Consider the following 13952-nt stretch of genomic DNA (forward strand, 5'->3'; position numbering starts at 1 on the left):
TGTCCTTATAAACACCATCATCCAGTTATGGTGGTTATTTTTATTGCAGAAGCACTCTCATAGTCTCTCACCGAAAGGAGGGAGCCCCCAGCACAGCCCTGGGGGGCTCAGGCAGCCCTGCCACGGGGAGAGAGGCTCAGAGCTGGCCGGTGCAGGGGAACAAAACCGGTGCTGCCATCCTTGTGTCGCTGGGACGTGGGGAAGGGTTGGGAGCAGGCTGCCCATAGAGCTGGTGGCAAAGACACCTGGCAGTTCTCTGAGGGGATGTTCAAAGCTCCAAGTGACCCTCCTGCTTGGTGACTGCCGCGGCAGCGTTCATGGTCGCGTGGCTTGCTCTGATTCCAGAAGCAAAGGCACCTGGAAGACCCTTTCCCTCTGCCCGCCGCTTTCTGTTTAGGAGGATACCGGGCGCCGAATAGCAAAGAACTTGCAAGGTATCGCCCTGCTCTCTATCTTGAGCCACAGGGACAATAAATCCGTCTCCTCGTACTTGGAGGCGAGCTGGAAGGTGAAGCTCTGCAGCAGCGTGGTGAGGAAAAGGAAGAGCTCGATGCGGGCCAGCGCCTCGCCGGGGCACATGCGCTTCCCTGCGGGCACACAGAGGGGAGGGTGAGCACCGGGCTGATGGCTTCATCCAGCATTTGGGGAAAAAACAGCATAAAGAAGTAACTAGAAAGCTCATATTGAGGATATAACTTTGGTGCCAACCGATATTCGTGCTGGCAGTCCCTGGAATGGAGCTGCTGCAAAGGGTGTGTGCAGGGCTGAGCACTGACCTGCCGAGAAAGCCATGAAGGCTTTGTGCTTCCTGAACTCGCCCTTCTCATCCAAGAAGTGGCCTGGGTCGACTTCTTTGGGGTTCTCCCACTGGGTTGGATCCGTATGCACGGAAGATAATACCGGAATAACAACCATGCCCTGCAGGAGAGGTATGGGACAGGGGAGCAAGGACATCAGTGCCATGACATAGGGCTCTGCTGAGGGTGACTAGCAAGTGAGGAGCATCTGGGGGGCGTGGGGGGAGGCTGGGTGCGCACCCCGATGCCCACCCAGACGCCTGTGGGGAGGCAGCCTGGAGCAATGGCTTGATTTATGTTAAAAGCCCTGTTGCTGCACAAAGCCCGAAGAAGGGAGGTGTTCCTTCAAAGTGGACGCTGTACAAAATTCTTGGAGTCAAATCTGGACCAGCGGCTGTCCCCAGATCTGCTGAGGAGTGGGGGGCTGGCTTGGCCTCTTGCCAGGGCGAGCTCAGGCTCCCAGCCCCAGCAGCCCTGCACATCTCTCTGCTGGAAAGAGGTGTTTTCCAGGACAGGCAAGGGACGCGGGGGTGTGGGCAGCATTCACCTCCCTCTACTCCTCTGCTAAAAGGTTATCGCCATCTCCACCCACAGAGGATTGGGAAAGAGCTGGGACCTTCAGGAGGGAACAAACAGTCCGGGGGCAAAGGCGAATGCCATTCAAGCCCCCCTGCCACCCCTCCTCTCGCGGACACAGAGAGTCCAGGGCCATGACAACTACCTTGGGGATGGTGTGGCCCCTGAACACAATGTCCTGCGTGGTCATCCGTGGGAAGTTCTCGATGCGGGACTTCTGCAAGCGCTGCAGCTCATGGATCACTGCGTTAGTGTATGGCATCTTCAGCTTGTCCTCTGTGCTGGGAGCACGGGCAGCGCCCACCACCGCATCGATCTCCTCTTGGACCTTGGCTGGGGAAAGGGCAGGCATGGAACTGCGTTGCTTGCTGTGCAAAACACCCCATAATTTCTTACTGGCCTCCATGGGCACCTATCCTAGAGCCAAAGGATAATCTAGCAGAGAGGGAGCAACCCCTGGCAGAGACTAGAAATAGGGTCACTGCCCGCATACCTCCCCAGGTCAGCCAGGTTCAAAGCATCTCTCCCAGGCCAGTCTGGGGCCACCTGCACAGGCAGGGATGGACAGCAGGGAGCAGGTACCCAGATCCCTCCGGCCTGTGCAAATCTGTGTCTGATGGCTTGTGTCGCCTGGGGTGAGCATGCAGGATGATTTTGGTCTCCCCCCAACAGGATGGTCCAGGGCTGGGATCTCTGTCTGCGCCTTTGCTGCACCGTGACCCCCCCAAGCACAAGGAGCCATCACGTTCTGCTGCCCTTACCTTGAATATGGGGGTATTTTGCCAGGATCAAGAGGCAGAAGACCAGGCTATTGCTAGTAGTCACGGTCCCGGCGCCGAAGAGGTTGAATACTGACATAACCAGGTCTTCGTGGCTGTACATGTTCTCTGGGCTGTTCTTCTCCTGCAAGGGTGCCGTGGGGAGGGGATTCAGTGTTATCTGGGTGATTTACCAGGCTGCAGCCAGGTCTGGAGGTCAGCCCTCGCTCCCCGCCCCCACCCCCCACCCCCCTTTGTACTATCTCTACCTTTTCCGCTTTTATAAGGAAACAGTCGATGTAGTCCCGGGGGCAGCTGGGATCCAGCGTGAGCTTGTGAAGCTCAACTCTTTCTCTGATGTAGTCCTTCAGCTTCTCACACCTGGCCAGGACTTTCCTGTGTGGCCCTGGGAGGTGGTGCATGATGTTGGGGAAGGTGTTGTAGACCTGCAGATGGAGAAGGCACAGGAGGGCTCAGGTGCCTGGATGGAGCTTCCCACACCTTCCCTCAAAGCCATGCTGTCCCGTCAAAGCCAAGGAGCAACCCTCCTGCCTAAGCATGTCAGGCATGAGGGTGCTGAGCACACCAAGGACGCCTACCGCAGCGATGGGGGAGAGGAAGAAGCTGATGTAATTCCCGATCACATTCAGTAGCTCCAGAAAGGCCGTATCACTGTAGCTGTAGTGGTTCCCAAAGACGACCGAGCAGATCACATTGGCAACTGCATGTCTGAACAGCGTCAGCGGCTCAAAGGCATTTCCTGCAGTTGCAAAAGAGGCAAGAAAGGGTTCCAAAAGTCAGCATGTATCTGCTTCAACACAGAAAACACCTTCCTGCCCCTTCGAGCCCTTGTCCTTTGAACTCCGAGCCCTGGTTGAATCTGTCGGGTCTAACAGCCAAAGCAGAGAGCCCGCCTGAGCTGTGGGCTCCTACATCTACCTCCCTGCTCCTAGCCCCCTACCCAGTGGTTGGGACTGAAGAAAGCAGAGGCATCTCCCGGTGCTTTGGGCTCCTGCCGACGTACCCTAGTGATCTGGGGGGCTGCAGAGCATCTCCCTTCAGCAACCTGCCCCCTGCCAGCACCACACATCGGGGGCAGAGGAGCCTGTGTACAACCGAGCTTCCATCTCCTCTTACATTCAGGAAGCCCCAGAAGAGATAGTGGCACTGGCAGCAGCTCAGCTTTGCTGGGGAGGAGGACATCACCCTGATAACCCCCGTGTCACCAGGGCAGTATCTTATTTGTGCATTCTGCCATGCAGTTTAGTTTTCTGTTTCTGTTCTTTCAGCAGTGGTTGCCACTCCCTGCACCAGTTCAGGAGCAGGATCTCCCACCCTGCCCTGTAAGCCATGGCCATACCGCATCCCTGCAGCTCTCGCTGGGTGGGCTGGGGCTGGGGCTAAGCCCATAAGGTCTACAAGGGCCATTCGCACCTGCCATTGCAAACAGCTCCAGGGACCACACACGTCCTGTGAGGCTGTCGTGTGCCCTCTGCCTGCTGCAGGGGCCAAGGTGGACATGACCCACATCACCTTTGAGTTCTGCCAGCAGTTTCACCAGGTGCTGGGTCTCCTGCTGCACCCGCTGTGACATGGAGCTCTTCCCCATCCCAAAGTCCCGCAGGGTGCTGAGCGTGAACCTCCGCAGCTCCTGCCACTTCTTCTCATTGTTGGAGACAAAACCTGGAGGGAAGCAGTGGAGACCACTCACCTGCCTGCCCTGCTGCTCCTCCCCAGGCACCGAGGACCCTGCTCTGAGCCCAGCTGAGGAGCGGTAGGGCAATAAGCCAGAGAATGACCCTGGTGTGCTAACAGCATCCCTGAAAGGCTCTACAGAAACTCAGAACAAAGCTGGAACTGGCTAACTGGAATTAATACTGTTCTTGGACAAGAGGCTTAATAGTTGGGGGGACTTGCAGGGTGGGAAATGGGTGTTTGAGGTCTTGGGTGTTGACTCCTTCACTGGACTCAAACATGGCCAGCTGCAGCTGGGGACTTTCTACTCACCCAGAGAGCAACAGTGTCTAGAAGAAACCCAGACACCTACCGTAGTCTTTCGATAGCTGCCTCAGAAGGGGTATTTCAGGTCTCCCTCCAAACTCCTCGGCGTGGCCCAACAGAGCATCCTTCACCGTCTCGTACCCGCAGAGCACCACCACCGGCTTCAGCCCCAGCCAGACGGTGAAGATGGGGCCGTATGTGCTGCTGAGCTGGGGGGAGGATGGAGAAGCTGCGGTGAATAAGGGGCCCACACCCCAGCCATTCGTTTAATTTTCAATTAAGTCTCATGGCTGCAATGCTGGTGAGTGCACGGGCAGGGAGGGGAAGTGCCTCCCTCGAAGTTGGCACCCTCGCCCCGCTCCCAGCCCAGTCCTCTCCGGGGGGTTCTGATCCCAGTGCCACTTTGGGGGTTCAAAGCATCATCTCTGTGAAGCAGCTCCGGGTGGTGGCAGTGCTGCAGCCCAGAAAGGGGTTAGTGTCGCCACCGTGGGTTCCTTGCAGGTGGTGAAGGGCTTCAATAACAGTATTGACTATGCTGCCAGGCGCAGGGATTTAGGCAATTCTGGCAGAGCAAGAGAAGAGGAAGGAGGGAAAAAGAGGAAAGAAACGTAGGAAAAGTCACCTGCACAGTTCCCCTTTTATTTTGTCATGGGACAGTCACGCTTTCTCTCCTGCCTGGGCTGGGAGTGGGTCCAGCACCGTCAGCTCTTCTCTTACCTTCTCATAGGTCCTGTAGAGGGGCAGGACATCCTTTTGCCAGAGGTTGCCCAGAATGGGCCACGGGGCTGGTCCAGGAGGCAGCTGGCTTCTTTTCATGCTGACTTTCCAGATCAGGAACCACAGGATGGAGAGAAGGAGGAGAGTAACAAGCATCCCGGCCGATCCAGCATCCATCCTCACCCGTGCTGCCAAGCAGGGAAAAAAATTGAGAAATTCCTCCTCCAGGGAGAAAATCACAACTGAGCAGTGAGCAGAGGAGCCAAAACCTGCTGCCTCTGCCCTTCTTTGTGCTCTATATAGTCACAGCCCTTCCCACAACCCCGGGGTCATCCACATGTCCTCCTGCCACTCACTGGGTGGTCAGTGACACGGAAACGCTGGTTTCTCCCAGCCAAGCACATACCTGGCCCCGCCGTGTTGTAACACAGGTCTCCGTGCTGATATGGTGTGCTGGAAACATTGCAAAACCCTGCAGGCGTGCTGGGGGAGACAGCAGCCCCCCCCCCCCCCCCCCCCCCCCAGCTCGTGTTGCTGAGTCACCTTCTGCTCAGTGCTCCCTTTCGGCAGCACGTGATGGAAGAAGTTGTCGATGTCCCGGCAGAACCTTGCATGTCACCACCAGGTCATTGCTCGTTTTGTCGCTGCCTTGCTTACCCGAGGAGACACTCTTGTAAACAGAAACCGAGGGAGGCTGGGAGCGGGGCATGCATGGTTGGTCGTGTACCTGTTGGGTGACAGTTTTCTATCAAACTCCTTTCTGGTGGAAAATGGATCAGAAAATAGGAAACCCACACCTTTTTTCCTGAAATATTTTGGGATTCTGCTTGGGTTTGGGAGGAATGTCAACCCAAGGTGTTGCAGTTGTTGCAGGTAGGGTTAACCCTTCCCCAGTCTCCTCCGGCCTCTTCAGGGCTCCTCCAAGGTTTGTGAGTGTCTTGCTCTGAGCACCAGCACATCTGGGTGCACATGAGCACCTCTGGCACTGGCTCAGCCACATCACCTCTGGCCAACAGTGCTTGCAGCCCTTGGCCAAGCGAGCTGGTCACAAGCCAGGTCCCCACAAAGGATGTGATTTCTCCTGGAGGAGAGGGCTGGACGAAAAGAAAGAGGAGGTCTCACTTCACACAACTCCCTGCGGTGGAAGAAGAGCCTCAGCATTCTTTGAGAGGAGCCTGAACTATAACACTCACCCAGACAGAGCATCTCCTAGCATCCAGCTGCGGAATGCATGGCTGGGCAGTGGGATCGCCTTTGGGCAGGGCTGACAGGGACAGCCAGGACCACTGCCCTTGCACCCTGTTTTGGCCCCATAGTGGGGCAGTTCACATGTTTGGACCAGGGATGCTCGGTGCTGCCGGCCAGGCTCATTCCAGCCGGGCGCTGGGGGATGTTCTCCCATGGCTGTGGTGCGATTCCTCACATGTACACACCAAATCCCTCTCAGATCACCAAAAAGTGACAGGTAATGACCCTCCCACAGCCCTGGCGCTACTCTGGTTCAATATTTTGATTTTTCCTCCCCTTGCCCCATGCTACTGGGGGCCAGAGGGGACTCCCACCTCCACCAGCACTGCAAACGCACTCAACAAAAGGGGTTTTGAAGGGAAGGAGTGGTGGTAGCCAGATAGGCAGCCCCACAGCAGTGCCAGGAGCCCCACAGCTGAGTCCCACTGGGGCTGGGGCCAGGAGGTTACCGTGACTCACTTGTTTACCCCGTCCCATCCTGTCTCACCCCTGCTCTTACCGCAGAACTTTGCTTAGGGAGGTGGTGTAGTGACCAGGATTTTGGCAGGGAGGTGAACAGCCTCTCAGTGACTGACACCATTTTTGCCATGGCAGCCAAACAATACAAAGGAATCACTGGAACAACAGGATAAGAAACAGCCATGGGGATTCATTTGAGCTGTAAACTTGAAATCTGATGGAAAATTCCCTCTTTGGAGGGCAAGCTGAGGCAGAGCCCACGGCTGCCTGCCTGGACACTGACAGCATTTCAGTGCAACGTGCAGGTTTTTTGCAAGGTGAATGTAATGCAATAAAAAAGCATTATTATATCACATTTTATTAATGAAATAGAGAAAACAAACAAATAACCCTGGAATTTCTGAGTCCATGTTACCAGACAAGAAGTTTAACAAGAAATAACTCCCAGGGATGATGAAACTTTGCATTTGTCTTCTTGAACTGCTTGATGAAACTTTGCTTTAAGTTTTTCTTCATAAGCTATAGGATAAATTAAACCAAAAGACCCAAAACGCTGTGTAGTATCACTTGTCAAGTGTGCAGAAAAAAAATGGAAAGGTAGGAGCTGATGACTAACCTTTCAGCAGCTGAATGTCTCTTTGCCTGAAGATAGCTCAGGAGGGAAGAGCACAGACTGGCTTTGGCACAGCCGCTTTGGCACTTTGCTGGGCTGGGACATAAAGAGGGCCCAAATCGCTTCATATGGACCCAAAACCACTGGTACTTTGTCCATCTTTCTGCTGATTTTCTTATAAGGGCTTTTGGAGAGCAGGGGTCTGTAGAGAAGCAGGCTGCGGCAAGGCTTTGGGGTCCCTTCAGGGGCAGTTGGTGAGACCTTTCTGCCCCAAAAACTAAAATAGCAAGGAGGGGGAAGGACTTGGCACTTCCCCTGGCTGAACTTCAGGAGGTCTCTCTTTGCCCATTTCTCCAGCCTGTCCAGGTCAGGACAGCAGCACGACTCCAGTGCATCGGCCGCTCCTCCCTGTTTGGTACCACCCGCCACCTTGCTGAGGATGTCCTCTGCCCCATCATCCAGGTCATTAATGAAGACGTCAGACAACGTTTCTGGAGACTTCTGGTGCACAGGCTTTCAAACACAGCCTTCCTGGCAGCACCAGTGGGTAGCTGGTACACCCCAGGAGGCTGCAGCCTGGGCTTTGTAAATCCCACCCTCCCTCCATGTCCCCTCCTCGCACCCCTCACACTGAAACTGTTTTTCAGGGCTGGTACCCAGATCCCACCCTGGCTCCGAAGCAAAGCTACGCCTGTGGGTTCCCCTGATCTCATGCTTTGCTTCAGCTCTGCTGGCTTAGAGTAAGCTGTTACAGTTACGCTAAGGCAATTAATACTATTCTAATGCAATTTTCCCCTGTCAGCAACCCGCAGCCTCTGGGGGTTCTCTGCTCACCCCGAGGCCTCGGGCTGCGCAGGATGAAGGATACATAAGAATAGCTGCAAACCATTTTAATTTCTTCCCCTTTCCCCTCTGCAAGCACAGGAGTGAAACAGCCCCAGCAGCTGCTCGCTCTGTAGCCCAGGCCAGCTAATGAGCCAGGCCAGCTGGGAGTATTTTTGGTTGCTCTTAATAATGCAGCAGTACTCACTGCATCGGAGTCTGGCCATAATTATAGGACAAGTGTCATTTGTCATTGCTGTCATCTCCTCTCACTGGGATGTAGCTCCACAGCAGTGTGATGCTAAAGCCCCTGTCACACTCCTGAGGGTCACTTCTGGGGTTTGCTATGGGATCCCTCAAGAAAATCCAGTCTTACACCAGCCCAAACCTGCCCCAGCATGTGGGAGAGGCACGGTTTGATTTGCCTCAGTAATAAAAAAGTATTTTGTTTGGTCCCAGGGCTTTCTCCAGTGTGAGGCAGGCAATGCAGGGGAGCAGGTCCCCTTCATCCATCACTGTCCTTGTGCTGTTCATCCTTGCCTGTGTGTCACAGCTGAGGTCCTCAGCTGAGCCACCAGCGTGGTGGATGCTCGCTGGAGATGGGTGGCATCAGCATGCTGTGCTCTGAGCTCCTGGTAGTTGGCCTGGCAGCATGGACACTGAGCAGGGCTTTGGGGTACCAGATACTCGGGGGCCAATGCTGCACTCTTCAGGGGTGCAGCACGGGGGGAGCATTGGGCCCTTCCTTCATCCATCTACACGCCACAGTTAAATCAAGGAGCTTCATCTGGTTTTCCATGGCTTGCTCATCCCATGAGGAGGACAAGGCTTTCTCCAGTGCCAGATCATTTCTCCTGGTCCATGAAACATCTCAAAGGTCTCTGGGAGCCCTGTAGGACATGGGGGATGGGTCCTACTGCAAGCATAAGGGGCAGGCAGGTAGTCCCGTGTCCTGTCTTCCCAAGCAGGAAGACATAATTCAGGCAGGAAGATGAAGTAATTCCCATCTGCATTTAATAAATGTCATCAAAAGCTTGCTTCTATCATGGTTTTAATTCTAATACAGGCATCAGCAGGTGAACTGTACAGCGGTGGCACAGGAGAGCAGAGTATGATCCCAGCATTGGGATGAGCTGTGGAAAAGATACTGGTTAATCAGGGACTGCCAGGCTTTGTTTTGATTCCTTCAGTGGTCAGGAAAAAAAAAAGAGAGACAGGCATGTTGCCCGTTAATTGGAGTTTGCACAGAAGGCAAATGAAGGTAGACTGAGTTTGAAGTGCCTGCAGGATCAATCCTGCTCTGAAGCAGTGCACATCAAAGGCAGGCATGCCCTGGAGGTCCCTCAGCCCAGGAGAGCGGGTGTGAAGGCAGCCCAAATATCCATGAATATCCATGAATATCCATGAATATCCAGCCGGAGACAGGCACTGACAGAGTGTGGCCCTGCTCTGCATGTGCACCCCTGCTGCCACGCTGTACATCAAATCAACCTGCTGAATCACCGATGGATGGAAATTCATCACCACTGTGGGAAACAATCTCAAGCATCGTGTTGGTGATTAAAAAGAAAATTATGATTAAACTTTCCTATAGCATTTTAATTTTTAATCTTTGCCCCACTTCCCCATGCCCCTTGTCCAATGCGTGTCGACCGTGGCTGGGTACAAGGAGCAGCCGTGGTGGATTTACAGCCGCACCAGGCACTGCCCATACAGCCTCTGCTTGCTTAATTACTCAGCATTAATCCCTCCCTGTAATTCCCTGGGGAACAAGGCTGGCTGTGGCTGGGGGGATCGGTTTGTGCTGCTTGTAATGGGTCTGGATTAGGGACAAAGGGTGCAATTCTGTGCTCTGAACCACTCCAGAAAAGGGACCCGCTGCTCTCCCTGAACCCTAATGGGACCAAGGTCCCACTCCCAGTACTCAGTAAACATGGCTCTATTTTTAAATAATGTTTGGAGAGGGCAAATCTTTCACCGTGCTCGTGGAAAATGAGCTGAGCCTTGCCATGCTCCCATTTTCCCTCTTAATGAGATGGGCATCCCGGTGGGCATGTTAGTTGTTATGAAAATTGTTTAAAGGAGGTAAAATACATGGGATTTCTTAGAACAGCTGCACTGCCCTGAAACCTTCCCATCCTGCTGTTCACTGTTCCTGCAATAATTGTGAAGAGGAGAAAAAATCCATTACCCCCCCCCCCCCTTCCTCATCTACCTTGCAAACATGCCACGTCCTTATCCAGGGCATGCCGTTCCCTTGTTCTGTGTCTGTGGGTATTTACCACATCTATAAACCTCATAAAAATATGTTAATTCCAAGAAGGGGAAAAAATAGCACTTGCACTTGATGCAACTGAGTGCAATGCTCACCCCCTCGTGAGCGTGCCTGGGAGAGGTGCAGCCCAGGAGCTGCCACTGGCATCATGTCCCCGCGGCTGGGCTGGCATCTTCCCTGGGGACAGGGAGCACCTCGGCCGGGGCTTTCTGGCTGGGCGTGCAAACCCCATCCTCTGCGTTTTTGTAACAGGTAACAGGTCCCAGGAGTTGGGCTTGGGGCTCCCTGCCCCATCCCTCCAGCCAGGGAGGCAGAACGGAGCTTGATGTGCCTTGCACACCTGTATGACCAACCCTTTAGGGCTGTGTGTTGGGGACAGGGTGCTTTGGCCATGTCTGCACCTCCTGTGCCACATCAGCCAGGTCCCCTTTCCCAGGTGATTTAACCCCTGGCAGCTGTGTCACCGCTGACCACAGATGAGGCCGGGAGGGATCCCTGCAGAGCGGAAGCGGGAGGGAGCTGGACCGTCGGCGGAGCCACTGGCACAGCCCCCAGCAGCACCATCACTCATTACCCATCCAAAAAGGGGCAGCTCCGGTGCCATATGCAGCACGGCAGGATGGGCGTCACAAAGCCAGGTAAAGCAGATGGCAGGTGGAGCAGAGCAGCTCTTCCTCGGGTGAGCGGCTTCAGGGGCACGGCAGCATGCCAGGAAGCAGCGGCCAAATCCAAGCAGGCAAGGGGAGGAGAGGATGCTGCACAGTTGCCCAGGCACGGCATTGCAGCGAAGCCCTGCTGCTTGGGAATTTGCTCCTTCGTTGCTTCTTAGTGCACAAATAATTATTTACACTTGCACCACAATAAACCAGGGGGTGGAGAGTCTTGTGCCTCCTGGTTTTTGGGGAATGGTGTCCTGTGGAGGATGAAGGCTTGTGCTCCAGCAGCAGCTTGGCCAGGACAGAGCAGGGATTTGGTGGTGGTCGCAGGACAGCAGGTGCCAGCTGGGTTTGGCTGGGCTTGGCAGCGGCAGGCAGGTGCCTGATAACCAAACGAGAAGGGATGGCACCTTACTGCGAGCTCTCTGGTCACCTCCCCTGTGCCCCACCTCCCTTTCCTCCTGTTTTGCTGCTGCAAGGATTGCACAGGCAGTGCTTCCATCATGCCCTTCGTTATCTCTACCTCCTGGAACAGAAAACAAGGAGATATGATTAAGGCCCTTTTGCAGGGGAACTTATCAGCCTGCAGAAAGGACATTAGCTTCATCACTGCTGGGTGGGAGCATCCTTGGTGCTCACAGGGCTGTCACCAGCACTGTGGCTGGTAGAGGCTATTGCTCCCAATACAATCATGCCATGCAGCCCAAGCACAGCACCCACCAAAGCCTCAGAAGAGGCATGGCGGGATGTGACATTTCCTTGTGACGTGTTTTGGGAGCAGGCCAGGTCATGGAGGGGTGGGTGTGGGTCGGGGCCCTGCGCTGCACCTGTGGGTAGGGGCAACTGGGCTTCATGTCAGGGCTGTTACCTGTCATATGGTTTTTCCACTCAAATGGGTTGCTTTGATGCTAATTTGCTTTGACCCACCTGGGCCAATGCTATCTGGTCTTGGAGGTTCAATGGCACCGAGATGATGGGGAGGTGGATGGGAGGGGCAGCTCAGTCACCATGTGTACAAGGCAAGGATTAAAGCCAGAAGCAAGCTGGGGTGGTCAGACTGACCTTACCGGCACCACTGCGTTGGTGAAGATAAGAAGAATCAACCCTGATGTGGTGTTTTGAAGCTGCCTTTGGACCAGGAGGCAGGCACCATTTCTGTGTCCTGCAGGGTTCTTCCCAGGGTTGTGGCCATCAGTGTTACCCCTCCCACTCCAGTGGAAGGCTGTCAAGCATCTTGCCAGCGGTGTCTCAGAACATCACATGGTGGGAACCACAGCTCTGAACTGAGAAGCTCTCTGTACCTCTTCAAAGGAGCAAAAATTCCCTGTATCCATCCCCAGACACCCCATAAAATATCTCCTTTTGCCATCCCACAGTAAACAGTGCAAGTAAGAGTGGAAAAATGAGAGAGAAAGTACTGAGCCTGCACCCACTGATGCCAGGGGAGATGCCAGGAGCTCCCTGGCTGCAAAATGTTCCTGGATCAAAAGACAGGTTGTGCTTGTGCCTTGTGATGCACCAAAAGCATCACAGCAGCATGGGGAGGAAAGGCACCCTGAGGTGCAGCCTCCTGCCCGCTCCCGTGGGCACAGCCCCAGGGGCAGACCCTGCGCTGGGGCATCATCAGAGGCTTTGTGTTGCTGCAGCAGGAGCCCTAGTCCCTCACCCCCGTCCCGCTGCATGGAGGTACTCAGGAGTGTCTGGGTGGAGCTGGAGTTGCTGCTGGGATTGCTCCTGGCATGTCCCAGCCCAACAGAGGAGCTGTCACCTTCCCCTCCATCACAGTGAGCCTGTGGTACCTGATTTCAGCCCTTGTGGGATAATGGCTACATTTAGTGGCAGGTGCATGTGGGAGCTTGGGAGCATCCTCCTCACTGCAGGTCCATGAACCCCAAAACAGGGATGTTCCCCCACCGGTCCTTGCCCTCCCACACCGGGGGGACTGTCCCTGTGTGACCAAGGGCTTGACAGACCCCACCCTCATCCCTGGGCTGCTGCAGACTCCCCTGGACTGGGAGACACTGGGATGGGGCTTCACGTCCCCCCGGCACCCGGTGCAGCGCTGCAGTGGGTGCAGTGCAGGACGAGGAGCTGTGCTGCAGGGCTGGGGAAAGCCGGGGCACAAAATCAGGCTGGGTTTGAGCTCGAGCCGGGGCTACTGTGAGCGATGCTGTTCCCACCAATATTACTTTTGCTTTGTCCTGGTGGTCTTGGGCGGTTCAGTCACTTAAGATGCGCATCATCACTCCCTGGTCCTTGATACTAACCGAGAGCATCCTCGCTCTTCCCCAAACAGCTCGAGGCGGGTTATTGCCCAGGAACAGCCTGGTTTTTTGAGTCCTGTGCATTAGACTCGCAGGAAAACCTCCCTGGGAGCTGCCTGGTTTGAGGAGCCTGCAAGAGAGGCAGTGCAGGCAGCTGCCTGAACGCCGAGACCGCGGAGGTGTGGGGTGGTGCTGCCTGCGAGTGCAGGAAGCAGGTGCAGGTTTTGCGAGAAAATGATAACAGGGCAGAAAGACCATAATTTTACAAATAATGTAAAAACCAGAAAAGCCTGAGAATGTCCTCAGGTGGCCCTGAGCAGAGGGGCAGGGGAGGGGCTGGGCAGCCCCCAGCACAGCACAACCTGGGGAGCAAACAAGTGCTACGCCCCGCACAGTCCTCCCAGGGCAGCTTTTTCTCTCCATTAATGCAAAATTCATCAGCTTTTTCTATTAGATGAGCATTGATCTCTTTTTTTTCCCTGGGTTTTCAGAGAGCTGGAAGGAGCATGGCTAAGGTTTGATTTTTTTTTTTTAAGGAACTGTGCTCCACGAACATCCGCGTGCCCAGCATGCATCGGCACCCCTCGGTGCCTGGCGGGCAGCGTGCCCTGCCTGCGCCGAGCATCACCCCGGAGCTGCCAGGGGAAAAGCTATTTCAAGGGCTTGTTTAGACTGACCAAAATAGCTGCAGCATCCCATCGTCTTATTTTGGGGGATGATTGACAGTGTGCCTAGAAGCTCATGGGAACTGCTGACTACAGGAAAA

General features: G+C 54.8%; 1 protein-coding gene across 2 annotated transcripts; it reads right to left on the reverse strand.

Annotated features, from left to right (window-relative positions):
* Nucleotides 1-20: 20 nt before the first annotated feature.
* Nucleotides 21-5138, reverse strand: LOC101916760 (cytochrome P450 2C5-like). Of its 2 annotated transcripts, XM_005236218.3 has the most exons (9): nt 4850-5138; nt 4179-4341; nt 3665-3814; nt 2731-2891; nt 2401-2577; nt 2135-2276; nt 1519-1706; nt 777-918; nt 21-587 (listed from the first exon to the last, which is right to left on the reverse strand). In XM_005236218.3, exons 1-9 carry the CDS (start codon nt 5024-5026, stop codon nt 394-396), a joined length of 1494 nt encoding a protein of 497 aa, XP_005236275.1. In that variant the 5' UTR covers nt 5027-5138; the 3' UTR covers nt 21-393. The 2 variants fall into 2 exon arrangements, with proteins under 2 accessions (XP_005236275.1, XP_027640695.1); XM_027784894.2 differs by lacking the exon at nt 3665-3814.
* Nucleotides 5139-13952: the final 8814 nt, after the last annotated feature.

The sequence above is a fragment of the Falco peregrinus genome, chromosome 2 (assembly GCF_023634155.1).
Source record: "Falco peregrinus isolate bFalPer1 chromosome 2, bFalPer1.pri, whole genome shotgun sequence".
Taxonomy (NCBI): domain Eukaryota; kingdom Metazoa; phylum Chordata; class Aves; order Falconiformes; family Falconidae; genus Falco; species Falco peregrinus.

Excerpts from the sequence above, each read along its gene's own strand:
- LOC101916760 (XM_005236218.3), bottom strand. The coding sequence starts at position 5,026 with ATGGATGCTGGATCGGCCGGGATGCTTGTTACTCTCCTCCTTCTCTCC. Across the intron at positions 1,707-2,134 it reads AAAATACCCCCATATTCAAG|CCAAGGTCCAAGAGGAGATC; the intron begins GTAAGGGCAGCA and ends CCCTTTCCCCAG. Across the intron at positions 588-776 it reads CTTCATGGCTTTCTCGGCAG|GGAAGCGCATGTGCCCCGGC; the intron begins GTCAGTGCTCAG and ends GTGTGCCCGCAG.